The sequence below is a fragment of the Giraffa tippelskirchi genome, chromosome 4 (assembly GCF_054371585.1).
Source record: "Giraffa tippelskirchi isolate mGirTip1 chromosome 4, T2T-mGirTip1v1.2.pri, whole genome shotgun sequence".
NCBI lineage: Eukaryota > Metazoa > Chordata > Mammalia > Artiodactyla > Giraffidae > Giraffa > Giraffa tippelskirchi.
Window position 1 is genome coordinate 98,970,259 of NC_137278.1, and position 15,293 is coordinate 98,985,551.

Sequence of the window (15,293 nt, forward strand, 5' to 3'; positions counted from 1 at the left end):
GAGCGGACACCAGAAGGAAGAGCGTTAACAGGCCGGGGAAGAACTGATGGAAACTGTTGTGTGTACTTGAATGAAGACTTTCGCTAATATATATTCTTGCGAAAAGATTCCTAGATATCTTATCCCCTGTCAAAAAAGTAAGGTTAAGATTGGAAGTGAGACTGGTGTTTTTGTGCTGCCTGTCTGTTCATTCCACTCATTGCATCCAGAGAATTGTATTTTGGGAGAAAAGGCCGTTCCCCCAAATATTCCTAGAGCATCCTATAATTTCTTAACACATGACATTTTATACAGTGCTTCTTCGCAAGGGTGCTATTGGCATTCAGGGTGAAACAGTTCTTAGCATGTGACACTCTTGCCCTCTTTGTAGGACTGTTCAGTATCCCTGACACCATCTGCTCACTGAATGCTCTTCAGTCATGTTGGTAACCAAAAAAAGTACTACCCTTTGAAAACGACTTTTTAGGCCTATTTACTTTTTGCACAAACTTGTGCTCCCAGTGGCCACCTTCAAATCTTTCGTATAAGGCAGTGTTCCATAGAAGAAAGAAAACAAGTTTACCCAGGAGCCCAAATCAGCACCCAGGAGCCATCTTGGACACCTCCCTCTCCCTCACTCTATCCGCTCAATCCATTGCTGGACTCACTTTAGTTGCTAAAAGTCTCTTCAATCCTACATCTCTTTTCATCCGCGTTTCCTTCCTGCTGGTCCGCAGCAGCTGCAAACCTGCTCTGACCCCCTTCTCCTGGGGCCCAGGGTGGTGTTTCCTAAGTTCAGGATCCTTTTCATCTTCATCTTCACCCAATTAGCTCCCATCAGGTTTCAGCTCACGTCACTTCCTCAGGGAGGCCTTCCCTGATACACTCAAGTGTCCTTACTGGAGGCATCAGTAGAACTTGTCACCCTTGGGGTTTTTTGTTTTTGTGTTTTTCTTTGGCTGCACTGTGCTGTGTGCCACGCGGCATGCAGGATCGTAGTTCCCTGACCAGGGATGGAACCCTGTGCCCCCTGCAGTGAAGGCACGGATTTTTATACACTGGACTTCCAAGGAAGTCCCTACCTTTGTTAATTTTACATCTGCTGGGGTGACTATTTTGTATCTGTCTCCTCCATAGACTGTCATCTCCATAAGGTCAAAGCGTGTCTTTGCTCACCATTGTTTTCCTAGAGCTTGGTGCTAGCCCTGGACACAGCAAGTGCTTAAATACATATTGAATGAGCAAAGTTGAAAGACAAGTTTAAATCCTGGGTTGGGCATCTTAACCTCTGGGCCACATGTTCTTCCCCATTTATAAAGCGGTGATGCTAATACCCCCCTTTCACTAGGCTTTATGAGGAATTAGATAATAGATCCTGTGAGCACATAGACTCAGAATACACTAGGGTCCCAGCTATTGTTCTCTATGTGCATTTGTGACAGGAAGTGGGAATGGGTTTTGATCCTCTGGATTCTATGCGTGCACCATCTAAGAGCAGGGGGATTTGGGAGGCTGGCAGGTGGCACTAAACCTAGAGCCTCCGAAGAACTGGCTCTCGGAACGCCTGGCAGAGGAAGTCTTCTAGCAGACCCATGAATCTGTTCGCTGGTTATAATGGAGCCTCCTGAGCAGCCTGCTTGGGGCCCCACATGCAGGGAGGCAATGCCAACTCCACCCCCTGCATCTCTGAGCCAGGCCCGCCTGCTGCAGACAGGTCTTGCACCTCCCGTTGTGAATGCCGTCTTTGTTTGGGGGCGTTAGGACTACAGCGGATGCCGAGAGATGGATTCATCAGTGGTGTGCAAAACTCAGCTCTGCTGTCTACAAGAGTGAAAGTACTGGGGCCCCTCCCCCACCCCTCATCAGCCAGAGACGTGCTGGAGCCATTTCCCCTTTCCTATTTTTCACTCCTCACCCAGATTCTGCTTCCTCAAACCGAATGCCAAACAGCCTTAGTTTAGGTGAGGAATAATAGGGTTGTCAGTTGGCTACCTGTACAAGCAACCTTTCAGCTTAAATTTGCCCAGATCTTCCAGCCTGCAGCTGGCTCATATAATGTACCTAATGTAGTTCCTGATATAAACCACCGAGTTACTGGGATTCAACATGTAGCTGAAATGGCTCTGAGGAAATGCCTTTTTCTATGTGGTATGAAATTCCTGACCTAAAGACTGAACGAAGAACCAACAATTTCTATCTTCTAGAATTCCCAAACAATAATATAACACCTTTTATCTTAAAATTAATATAGTGCTTTTTGCTTTTCAAAACTCTGTAAACCCTACGTCTTGATTTATTCCCAAGACTATGCTGGAAGGTGGTAGGATGGGTACTTTCTTCTAGTCTCTGCCACTTACAAGCTGTGTTACTGGGAGAAGTTGTATCCTCCTTTTTTTAAAAAAAATGTATTTGGCTGTGGCACTTGGGTTCTTCATTGTGGCATGCACGATCTTTAGTTGTGACATGTGGAATCTTTATTTTTTAAAATATTTATTATTTATTTATGCAGATCTTTAGTTGCAGCATGTGTACTCTTAGGCACAGCATGTGGGATCTAGTTCCCTGACAAGGGATCGAACCTAGGCCCCCTGCATTGAGAGCATGGGGTCTTAACCACTGGACCACCAGGAAAGTCCCTGTATATTCTTTCTGAGTCTCAGCTTCCTCCTAGGTAAGATGAGGGGTTAAAGCACCCACTTCACGGGGTTATAGTATGAGGATTAAATGAATTACCAGATGTGTCTGGACTATTGGTAATGCTCAATGAACACTAAGTATTCCCATTACCATAACTGCTGTTGTATCCTGGGTACTAGCCAGATATTGTTTGAGAATAAAACTTAGCTTCCTAAATATCTGGAAGTTTCCCCTTTTATTGTAGAAATTTTCCCAGAGCGCAACAGCTCTGTTCTTCTCATTACTACTTGTTTTTTGTATACTCTTATACTCTCTGCCCCACCCAAGCTTTGCTGCCTATTCCCTTTGTATTCTTCTGCCCACTCATAACTTTACATTTTCTTCCTTGTCTCCTCCTAGACTAGAAACCACCCAGTCCTAGATCCACCTTCTTTCTACCTGACAGACATATGCCTTATGGAGTTTATATATATTGCTTGTAGACATTAAGACCTTTCAATGTGGCTGCATATTTTGGTGTGGGCATCCTGAAAATGTGTAACTGCATATTTTGGTGTGGGCATCCTGAAAATGTGTAACTTAAGATTCTGAATTATTCTTTCCTGGCTACTGGCCACACTAATGGGAAACCACAGGGCAGACTGGCTCAACATACGCTGAGAAACACCAGGAGGTACTGGATGAAGCTTTCAGGATAACGTAACTTCTTAGAAACAGGCTGATCTGCTGTGTGTTACTGCACCAGATTCCAATTGATACAGAAAATAGTCTCCTTTATTGATTTGGTAGTAAAACATCAGCAAATTACTTTCTAAACAAAAGCATATGGATGTTTTTAAAACACCAGAATCCCACCAGCAGAGAACCAATATCACTGCATCTGAACTTGAAAGCAGTACCTGGCCAATACCAACAGACAACGTGAGAACATAGCAGCTATTGTGCAGCAGTGGGGGCCCTAAATATTGGCTGGCATCAGCATCTGGGACCCTTGTCATTTATTTTTGTGGAACGGAGGGTGTGGATTCTATAACCAAAGCCTCTGCAGGCAGCATCTAACCCCCCACCCAAGGTCAAGGTAAACGTGGGGCCAGGTTCTCCTCCTGGCAGTGCTGGAGTGCTGGCTAGGAATAGCACTGGTATTTCCAAAACAACCACACCCACAACTAGAGTCTCACATTTCTTAATGCTCCTCCCCAGGATACCCAGGGTTTTGAAAGAAGGGGAAATATACCAATCACATCTCCAGAATCATGGCTTTGTTAGAGCTGATCGGCTTCACAGCCCCTTCCTGTCCAGCCCTGGCAATGTGCCTGGATTGCAATGACCCTGCTTTGCAAACCCACAAACATAGTTCAAATAATACCGTGTCATCTTTGAGGAGAGAATACCAAGGCATTACCAGACTGAAAAGAAGCACAGCTACATGTGGTAGCTAAACCTTCTTTCCATGTAACAAATAAGTGACTCCCCTCAGAAACAGCAATTGTTCGTCTCCAAGCCTCCCAAGAGACTGTCCTCCTTAAGGGTTTTTTGATATTTCCAGGCCCAAAGTTGGCCATCAGATGTTGACAATGTCATTAACTTTAGAATATACATCATCTCAATTATGGGACAGGCCATTGTCGACTTAATATTTGTTTGTGAATCAATGCTAATAAGTTATTTGGGTAGCACTGGAGTTTTTTTTAGATGCATAAAACAGCTGTATTATATTTCACATAACATGAAGAAAGGGCTAAATGAAGAAAATGGCAAATAAACATCTTCAAATAATGAAGGTCTGAAAACTCTGATCCTAAAATAATGAGAAGCTGCCATAACAGTATTTGGGATAAAATGGGGTGCTACCAGCTTGGCTGTGAACTAGGCTGAGTTCAAGGAGGAAGCCAAGAGATGTGTGTGGAGTCATTCACACACACAAAAAAAGAATAAGCTGGAATGGAGGTATTCTCTGGTTATTTCACTTCCAGTGTTGCTACACACCCCAACTTCACAGGTCCCCTCCGGATCTCAACTCTTTAGCAGCAAGACAATCCCATAACATCCATTTCCCTGGGCCCTCTTTGAGTCATGATGAAAGTTAAGTCAGGAGAAGAAAACTTCAAAGACCCACCCTAGATTAGCCCCTGCAGGCTGGACCCCTCCTCATAACCGTTTCATGTATACCTAAGTCTCTTAATCTATCATAACCCCCTACTGGCAAGGTGAAGGTCACACATACCGCTGATGTGTCTGAAAAATAAAACTCTTTTTGCCACCTGAGGAATCAGAAATACCGTCTCCCCCTTTTTAATGGCCTGTATACGAGTCAGCGTGCCCCGGCCAGCGAGGAACAGGGCAGAGCTTTCACCTGGGTCAGAAGGTTGTGAAACTCTTCCACTGCCTGTGAATGTGCCATGGGGTTTAGCACCAGGTGTTGGAAGAGATTGATGGGCTCGGCATTCCGAAATGTCTTGGGGATTGGGATGGTCAGGGGCAGGAAGGTGTTACCGATGAGGAAGTGATGGAGAGACCTCTGCTGGAGGCCTCGGCCCAGGAACCAGAGGATGTCCTGGAGTCGCTGGGCGAGCATGTCGTGTTGCCAGTCTGTGAGGGGGAGCCGCAGTAACAGGTGCATGAGGGCTGTCTTGAAGTGGTAAGAGGTGAGGATGGGGCGGGATGCTCCCTGGGGTAAACGCTGCAGGTCTCGGAGACTCAAAATGATCTGGAGGCACTTGAGGTGACAGGTGTTCTCGGGAGCAAAACGCCCAACCAGCTTTAGGAACAGGTGCTCACAGGCCGCAAAGGACTCAGGCCAGTCCACACTGGTGAGCTGTTCCTGGTCGGGGGCCTGACTCACCAGGTAGACCAAGGTGTCTTCCCGTTGCACTCCCAGGACCAGGCGGATGGAAAGGAAGCGGCCTGAGCGGTAGTCCAGCCTGAGCTTGCAGCAGGTGGTGGACGGTGGCAAGCTGAGCTTGAAGTCATACTTGTGGGCCACAAGGGCCCAGGCATTGCCCACCATGCTCCGGAGCCACTGTATAGTCTTGTACACGTCCAGGTGGCAGCCGGTGCAGAGCGCCGCCTTGATGGAGCTGTTAGACTTACCCACGAGGGCCGAGTGCTCCCTGTGGTGGTGCACCAGGCACAGCACGTCCCCCAGCAGCTTCTCACGCTTGCACACGCATTCTGACTCCACCAACACGCAGCCACAGCGGCGGCCAAGGGCTGGATCCCTCATCTCCAGCACAAACATTGTGCCCTGTGGGGGGATGATGGGCACCAGGATGTCAAACTTCTGGGTCTCATGGAGGGTTCCCCATTTCTCGAAAGCCGCCCCGATGCCCAGGCAGTCCTCCAGCTGTGGGTGAGCCTCCCGGCGGCTGAGCACCCGACAGGCCTCGATGAGGTCATCCACGAAGCTCTCCACGAACTCGCAGGTGCAGGGCAGGTCCCGGGTGACGTTCTGAACGTGGTGTTTATGGAAGGACTCCAGGGCCTCCCTGGAGGGGAAGTCAGTGAGCCAGTTGTAGGAGGTGACGGGCACCACCCGGACCTCCTCCTCCTCCTCGTCGTCGCTGCTGGAATCAAAGGCTGGCTCGTGCTGCATGTTCTGTCGCAGGAGCTCAAAAATGAGAAAAACGCAAAAGAGGCCAGCATTCCACAGATTTCCTAGCATCCAGCCCAGGGGGCCCTCCTGGCCGTCCACTTGGAACGGCCACCCCCTGTCCTTCTTCCCCAGCACTAGCTGGTCACCGGAGGTGTCCCCTCTCCAGAAGTTCTCTGCCTTCTGCTTCTCCTCTGCTGCTCGCTTCCTCTCTTCAAACTCCAGCTCCAACTGGCGCATCTCCTCGCTCATCCGCTTTTCCAGCTGCCGGCTTCTGGCTAGCGTGTCCAAGTCCATCCGGTCACTGACCAGCAAGGGGTGGTGGACAACGTACATCACTGCCAAGAACAGAAGGCTTATCACAGCCATGGAGGCCCCTGCATCTGGAGAAGTAGGAGGGTGGGAGTCAGTGGTGCTCTTCAGGACTCCTCTGCTCTCCGGCGCACACTCCCCGAAGTCCCAGAACCCTAAGTCCTGGAGGTCAGCTACTCAGGAGGAACAGAAAGCTCACAGAGCTGGGGCTAGACAGAGCAAGGGCGGTGTGCCTTGGAGGAGTTTTGGGGAGGAAAGGGGAGCAACCGAATGTACCACCCAGTCTCTCAACTGCTTTCCTTCCACATGCTGTGGGTGGCATTTAAGGTCTCCAGAATGTGGACCACAGAACTGTCTGCATTCCTGAGGAGGAAGAGGAGGGGGACCCTTGGGCCACGGTGGCCTCACCCAACTCATCAGTCCACCGTGGGCACCAGGTGTGCTCCGCTGATCCCAGAGGCTCCCTTCCACAGGTCTGCCTGGGCAACACCTTTCCTCCTCTTGCCCCAGGTTAGCCCCAGGCCCGGCTGTAGCACCCCACTTCCTCTGTGACTTCACAATCCTCATTCGGCACACCCTGTGTCATCAGACCTCTCAGCCTCTCCTCTTCCCCAGTGCTCGGTAGACCAACCCTCAGTGGGAGCCAAGGAGACACAGCGCCACCAGTCACCTCTCCACCCCTGCCCTTGTGCTCCCTGAGATCCTTAGGGGGCTGCAGGATGCCCCATTGGTGAGCCAGGCCCAAAGGCAGGCGCAGCTCCATCTCTCAGCCCAGGAAACTTCCTGAAGAATCAGAAGCCCCAGGCCTCCTAAGAGCCCACAGTGGTGGATTCCTCTGCCTCTCCATCCACTGCAGTGGCCAAAAGCTTCCTGGATCTTGAATCCACCCTACCTGTTCACAAGCTATAGGCTTTACCGAGATCATGAAGGACTACACCGTGTGGCCCCTGAAGCCAGGTGGGGGGCTCTCCTCCCTTTGGAACTTGTCCTTGCTTAGTCTCACCGCCCTCTCCAGGAGCCCTGTTAACATTTACAAGGTACCCGGGGTCTGGATCAAAGTCGTACACCACCACCGACACCCCTCCCCGCCCCGGGCCGCCATTCATAAACTTCGCCAAATTCCACTCCCAGAGATCTGAACTCTCTTCCGTCTATTTTTTTCCCAAGCCAACTCTCGGTTTCTCCCGGGACCCGGGGCCAGGTTACTCACAGTCGGTGTTAGCACGGATACGGTCTTAAAGAGCCCGCGCGGCCTGAAGGTCCCCGCCCTCTTCCCCGCGCGGTGGGGGCTCCGGGTTCCTCGCCGAGTCCGCCCGCGGGAGTGGTCCCGCTGCCCTCTCCCGGGGAGCGCATCGCGTTCGCCCGAGTGTCCGATTGCCAGTGAGCCGCAGGCCTCGAGACCCCACCGTGCCCCGGGCGGCTCCGAGGGCGCCAGCCCAACTGGGCGCTCCCGCCGCCCAGGCTCCGCCCCGCCCCGCCCCGCCCCGCCCACCCGATTCCTGGCCGCCCAGCGACCCCGCCGCGGGAGTGCCACCCTGGGGCCCCATGACCCTCCTCGCCCGCCGAAACCGGAGCTTTGTGTCCGCCGCCTGCACTCCCCAGGCCCTGCAGAGGGGCTGTGGCCCCAGACTCGCAGCTGAGGGGCACTCTCGTCTTGGCCGGTCAGCCTCCCTAAGGTGGCTCTAGGGGGCACTGCAGGGCCGGCTGTCAACTCCACTCAGCGGGGTGCAATGGAAAATATACTTAATGGGAATTTAGAATATGCTTACAGTAGGCTTCAGCAATACGTGAACCATGAACTTCCAGATGTTCAAGCTGGTTTTAGAAAAGGCAGAGGAACCAGAGATCAAATTGCCAATATCCGCTGGATCATCGAAAAAGCAAGAGAGTTCCAGAAAAACATCTATTTCTGCTTTATTGACTATGCCAAAGCCTTTGACTGTGTGGATCACAATAAACTGTGGAAAATTCTGAAAGAGATGGGAATACCAGACCATCTGACCTGTCTCTTGAGAAACCTGTATGCAGGTCAGGAAGCAACAGTTAGAACTGGACATGGAACAACAGACTGGTTCCAAATAGGAAAAGGAGTACGTCAAGGCTGTATATTGTCACCCTGCTTATTTAACTTATATGCAGAGTACATCATGAGAAACGCTGGACTGGAGGAAGCACAAGCTGGAATCAAGATTGCCGGGAGAAATATCAATAACCTCAGATATGCAGATGACACCACCCTTATGGCAGAAAGTGAAGAAGAACTAAAGAGCCTCTTGAAAGTGAAAGAGGAGAGTGAAAAAGTTGGCTTAAAGCTCAACGTTCAGAAAACTAAGATCATGGCATCTGGTCCCATCACTTCATGGGAAATAGATGGGGAAACAGTGGAAACAGTGTCAGACTTTTTTTGGGCTCCAGAATCACTGCTGATGGTGATGGCAGCCATGAAATTAAAAGACGCTTACTCCTTGGAAGGAAGGTTATGGCCAACCTAGATAGCATATTTAAAAGCAGAGACGTTACTCTGCCAACAAAAGTCCGTCTAGTCAAGGCTATGGTTTTTCCAGTGGTCATGTATGGATGTGAGAGTTGGACGGTGAAGAAAGCTGAGCCCGCAGAATTGATGCTTTTGAACTGTGGTGTTGGAGAAGACTCTTGAGAGTCCCTTGGACTGCAAGGAGATCCAATCAATCCATCCTAAAAGAGATCAATCCTGGGTGTTCATTGGAAGGCCTGATGTTGAAGCTGAAACTCCAATACTTTGGGCACCTCATGCGAAGGGTTGACTCATTGGAAAAGACCCTAATGCTGGGTAGGATTGGGGGCAGGAGGAGAAGGGGACGACAGAGGATGAGATGGTTGGATGGCATCACCGACTCGATGGGCATGGGTTTGGGTAGACTCCGGGAGTTGGTGATGGACAGGGAGGCCTGGTGTGCTGCAATTCATGGGGTCGCAAAGAGTCGGACATGATTGAGCGACTGAACTGAAGAAGTAGACTTCATGAATATCTGCATGGAACAGCTAGAGGCAAGAATATTTCAAAATTGAGAAAACACTAATTCAGGACAACCTGAAGTAGAATCTGCTAATATGTGTCACATCTGATGGTGGGAAAAATATTTGTGGAACAGGAAAAGTCTTCGATGAACAAATTTACAAAACTAGTGAAAAGGTATTTAAAGCCTATGGTTATTCATCCTATTATTCATCGGCAGGTACTTTGTGGAAAATATTTTAATCCATCATGTTTCAGTGATCAATATTGTCAATGGTGAACTTAGTTTATTCTCATGGACTTAAAAATCATCAGTTCTGGGAATTTTCTTCAAAAATAGAAACTGAATATACTGACTTGCTCTACCACACAGCAGTTTGTAATCTTTTCAAGACTGGAGCTGAGATTAACATTTTTCTCTCTGAAACTGTCCTCAACTACTTTGCTCAAACACTGAGTGGCTTTGGAAATTAGTTTTTGTTGCAGACTTGATATTGTTTCTTAGTGAGGTCAACCTAAAATTACAAGGCAAAATGGCAATTGTGTGAAATTTATTGTGATAAAGTCATTTCAACAAACTGAATCACAAGTAATAGCAAGCTACTCAATACACTTCCCACGCTGTCAAAAGATAAAACAAGAAGCAGGATGTCCATTCCCACATAAATCTGCAGCAGATATATTTTCTGAATTATTTCTGAACAGCAGTTACAGAGTTTGCCAGATATTGGTGCAAGTGGAGAGAACAGTTCCATATTTCAAAATCCATTTAACTTTGTTTTTAACTTTTAATTAAGGATCTTCCAGGTAATCTCTAATGAGTGATTAATCTGCAGTGTAATGACATACTAAAAGGCAAATAGCGAGATAAATCTAATTATATAAGAATGCTGCTGCTGCTGCTAAGTCACTTCAGTTGTGTCTGACTCTGTGCGACCTCATAGATGGCAGCCCAACAGGCTCCTCTGTCCCTTGGATTCTCCAGGCAAGAATACTGGATTGGGTTGCCATTTCCTTCTCCATATAAGAATAAATATGCTCAATTAAAATCATAAGTTGTGGATTAATATCAATTAACAATCTTTATCTGTATTGAAAAATATTTTCAAAGAATCACTATGTACGACACAGGGAATATAGCTAATATTTTACAATAACTGTAAATGAAATGTTACCTTTAGAACTGTGAATCACTGTGTCATGCACCTGAAACATATAATATTGTACATTGACCACACCTCAACAGAAAAAGAAGCAATATGTAATATTTCATTACAGATCAGCACTTACAGATGAAATTTGCAATCAATTTGGATGATAGGGAACACTAACTTTGAGCCCCAGTTCATTGACGTGTTATTTTTTTTTTAATTCCATTCTTCCATTCATTTCAGTCGCTCAGTCATGTCCGTCTCTTTGCGACCCCATGGACTGTAGCACACCAGGCTTCCCTGTCCATCACCAACTCCTGGAGCTTACTCAAACTCATGTCCATCGAGTCAGTGATGCCATCTAACTATCTCATCTTCTGTCGTCCCCTTCTCCTCCTGTCTTCAATCTTTCCCAGCATCAGGGTCTTTTCCAAGGAGTCAGTTCTTTGCATCAGGTAGCCAAAATATTGGAGTTTCAGCTTCAACATCAATCCTTCTAATGAATCTTCAGGACCGATTTCCTTTAGGATGGACTGGTTGGATCTCCTTGCAGTCCAAGGGACTCTCAAGAGTCTTCTCCAACACCACAGTTCAAAAGCATCAAGTCTTCAATGCTCAGCTTTCTCTATAGTCCAATTCTCACATCCACACATGACTACTGGAAAAACCATAGCTTTGACTAAAAGGACCTTTGTTGGCAAAGTAATGTCTCTGCTTTTTAATATGCTGTCTAGGTTGGTCATAGCTTTTCTTCCAAGGAGTAAGTGTCTTTTAATTTCATGGCTGCAGTCACCATCTGCAGTGATTTTGGAGTCCAAGAAAATAAAGTCTGTCACTGTTTCCGTTGTTTCCCCATCTATTTGCCATGAAGTGATGGAACCAGATGCCATGATCTTAGTTTTTTGAATGTCGGGTTTTAAGCCAACTTTTTCACTCTCCTCTTTCACTTTCATCAAGAAGCTCTTTAGTTCTTCTTCACTTTCTGCCATAAAGGTGGTGTCATCTGCATATCTGAGGTTATTGATATTTCTCCCAGGAATCTTGATTCCAACTTGTGCTTCATCCAGCTCGGCATTTCGCATGATGTACTCTGCATACAAGTTAAATAAGCAGGGTGACAATATACAGCCTTGATGTACTTCTTTCCTGATTTGGAACCAGTCTGTTGTTCCATGTCTAGTTCTAACTGTTGCTTCTTGACCTGCATACAGGTTTCTCAGAAGGCAGATAAGGTGGTCTGGAATTCCCATCTCTTGAAGAATTTTCCACAGTTTGTTGTGAGCCACACAGTCAGAGGCTTTGTGTAATCAATAAAGCAGAAGCAGATGTTTTTCTGGAACTCTCTTGCTTTTTCAATGATCCAACAGATGTTGGCGATTTGATCTCTGGTTCCTCTGCCTTTTTCTAAATCCAGCTTGAACATCTGGAAGTTCACAGTTCATGTACTGTTGAATCCTCTCTTGGAGAATTTTGAGCATTACTTTGCTAGCATGTGATATGAGTGCAATTGAGTGGTAGTTTGAGCATTCTTTGGCATTGCCCTTCTTTGGGATTGGAATGAAAACTGACCTTTTCCAGTTCTGTGGCCACTGCTGAGTTTTCCAAATTTGCTGACATGTTGAGTGCAGCACTTTCAGGTCATCTTTTAGGATTTGAAATAGCTCAACTGGAATTCCATCACCTCCACTAGCTTTGCTCGTAGTGATGCTTCTTAAGGTCCACTTCACTTCCCACTCCAGGATGTCTGGCTCTAGGTGAGTGATCACACCATCGTGGTTATCTGGGTCATGAAGATCTTTTTTGTATAGTTCTTCTGTGTATTCTTGCCACCTCTTCTTAACATCGTCTGCTTCTGTTAGGTCCATACCATGTCTGTCCTTTATTGAGCCCATCTTTGCATGAAATTTTCCCTTGGTATCTCTAACTTTCTTGAAGAGATCTCTAGTCTTTCCCATTCTATTCTTTTCCTCTATTTCTTTGCAATGATCACTGAGGAAGGCTTTCTTATCTCTCCGTGCTATTCTTTGGAACTCTGCATTCAAATGGGAATATCTTCCCTTTTCTCCTTTGCCTTTAGCTTCTCTTCTTTTCTCAGCTATTTGTAAGCCCTCCTCAGACAACCATTTTGCCTTTTTGCATTTCTTTTTCTTAGGGATGGTCTTGATCACTGCTTCCTGTACAATGTCATGAACCTCCATCCATAGTTCTTCAGGCACTCTGTCTATCAGATCTAACCCCTTGAATCTATTTGTCACTTCCACTGTATAATCATGGAATAATTCTTCCATTAGTAGGCCCAAATTACCAAAAAAATTGCACTTGATTATTTTTATTATGAATTTTGCAGAAAATTTCGTAGAAATTTATTTTCTCTCTGACTGTGTAAGCATTTACATAATATTCTCCACTTTGCCTCTTGGCTAGCAACACTAAAACATTTACCATCTGGCCATTTACAGAAAAAGTTAACTCACTTTTGCTTTTAAGCAGCAAAATATACACATTTCCCTAGAAATTTTTCAAGTTTTTATCTTTTTGTAAAAATGATACGTGCTCATTGTAAAAATATATAGGAGGAATAGAACAAAGAAGCTACCCTCACACCCCCTGACCCAGAAATAAGTGTTAGAGATTTTTGGGAATACCTTCTAGAAGTGATTTGTGCCAATATTTCCAAAAATGTGCCCTTTGGAACACCAGTTGCTCAAGATGACCCTCAAAAAAGAATGTGTGTGATGTTTCTGGATAATATTTTAACAGCTCATAAGTGCAAACCATGATAATTTTGAAAAGCTTGGAAAATATAGAAAAGCTTTAAAAAATCAGTTTTTTTTAAGAAGTCGTGAAACTGTGGTATCAGGGTTCCCAGTGGGGTTTGATGGCATCCTCATGCTGGGTAATTGAGGAGAATTTAATAAAGGAACAAAAAGGGTGGGGATTTGGGGAAAGCTGCAAGGGATGATGGGCTTCCCAGGTGGTGCTAGTGGTAAAGAACCTGCCTGCCAATACAGGAAACCTAAGAGACTTGGATTCGATGCCTGGGTCGGGAAGATCCCCTGGAGGAGGGCATGGCAACACACTCAAGTATTCTTGCCTGGAAAATCCCATGGACAGAAGAGCCTGGCGGGCTACAGTTTACAGGGTCAAACACAGTCATGCACGTCTAAAGTGACTTAGTATGCATGCATGCAAGGGATGGCTACTGTTCCTGAAGCCAGCCCAGCTCTGGGTGAGGGTTAGGAGGGTGGAGTGATTTGTTACTAAACTCAAGAAGAGTAGTTACTTGGAGAAGATCTGATTAAAAACAACAACAAAAAATCTGGCCTTCAGTTGAGAGGATGAAACTGTACCTCCGGAACCCCATAGGAAAAGAGCTGAGTTCTCTCAAGACTGATTTCTAGTTGATGCTTCCTACTGGGCAAAACCAATTGGAAGCCAGTGGACAAGGGAGTCCCTGATTTAATCCTTCAGGGCCAGTTCCCCAGGGCACAGAGCAGGGAGAGAAAGGTGAGAGAGGGTGGGCAGGGGCAGACAGAGAAGATGCCCGTCTCTGCCAAAGGTACCCAAGTTTGTCCCAAACAAGTGCCGGTCTGTGAATTCATACTGAAACCAGCCTACCTCAGCTACATGCAGGCAAATAAACCACACCCTACACCCTGTAGCTTAAGGTAGAAACAAGATGGAAACAAAATGATGCACCAAGAGCACCAAGCTTATTCTGCAGAGTATCAGCTTCCCAGGTGGCGCTAGTGGTAAAGAACCCATCTATCAATTCAGGTAGATGTAAGAGACCTGGGTTTGATACCTGGGTTGGGAAGATCCCCTGGAGAAGGGCATGGCCACCCACTCCAGTATCCTTGGCTAGAGAAACCCACGGACAGAGTTGCCTGGTGGGCTACAGTCTGTAGGGTCACAAAGAGTTGGATACGACTGAAGTGACTGAGCACACAGAGGAAGCTAAGTAAACAGCTTGCTGACAGCCCCGCCTGACTGAGCAGGTGCAGATGAGCTGAGGGACTAGAATGACTGACACTGAACTTTGGCTGTCACAGGCCAAAAATCCACTGTGTGTTACATAGGAACTGTACCCCCCAAGCGGCACACGCAATCCGTAAAGAGGCTTAAAGGAAAATCACACCGGCATAGAGAACTTTTTTTTAAAGATTTTTTTTCAATACGGATCATTTTAAAAGTCTGTATTGAATTTATTACAATATTGTTTCTGTTTTTTATGTTTTGGCTTTTTGGCTATGGGGCATGTGGGATCTGACCTCCCCAACCAGGGATCCAACTGTACCCTCTGCGTTGGAAGGTGAAGTCTTAACCACTGGACCACCAGGGATGTCCCCATAGAGAGCTCTTGAAGTTTACATAGAAAGTTAAACCTACTTTCCACCAATCATTTCCCAGCCCCTTCCCTCTATAAGTCGCCACTTTCAGAATAAACATCCCAGTCACAAGCCATGGGAGAGGCAGATCTGAACTTTGCCTCCTGTCTCCATGCTTGTTGTTGCTGTTGTTGTCCAGTCACTAAGTGTGTCCAACACTTTGCGACCCCATGCACTACAGAATGCCGTGCTTCCCTGTCCTTCACTATCTCCCAGAGTTTGCTGAAACTCATGTCCATTGA

At 46.8% G+C, this 15,293-nt stretch overlaps 1 protein-coding gene across 2 annotated transcripts; it reads right to left on the reverse strand.

Annotated features, from left to right (window-relative positions):
- Positions 1 to 4,885: 4,885 nt before the first annotated feature.
- On the reverse strand, positions 4,886 to 7,988 carry ITPRIPL1 (ITPRIP like 1). 2 transcript variants are annotated; one of them, XM_081484730.1, is made up of 2 exons: positions 7,728 to 7,988; positions 4,886 to 6,588 (listed from the first exon to the last, which is right to left on the reverse strand). In XM_081484730.1, exon 2 carries the CDS (start codon positions 6,572 to 6,574, stop codon positions 4,928 to 4,930), a length of 1,647 nt encoding a protein of 548 aa, XP_081340856.1. In that variant the 5' UTR covers positions 6,575 to 6,588; positions 7,728 to 7,988; the 3' UTR covers positions 4,886 to 4,927. The 2 variants fall into 2 exon arrangements, with proteins under 2 accessions (XP_081340856.1, XP_081340857.1); XM_081484731.1 differs by lacking the exon at positions 7,728 to 7,988 and adding an exon at positions 6,926 to 6,998.
- Positions 7,989 to 15,293: the final 7,305 nt, after the last annotated feature.

What these genes read in the sequence shown, in the direction of transcription:
- ITPRIPL1 (XM_081484730.1), bottom strand. Translation starts at nt 6,574, where the DNA reads ATGGCTGTGATAAGCCTTCTGTTCTTGGCAGTGATGTACGTTGTCCAC.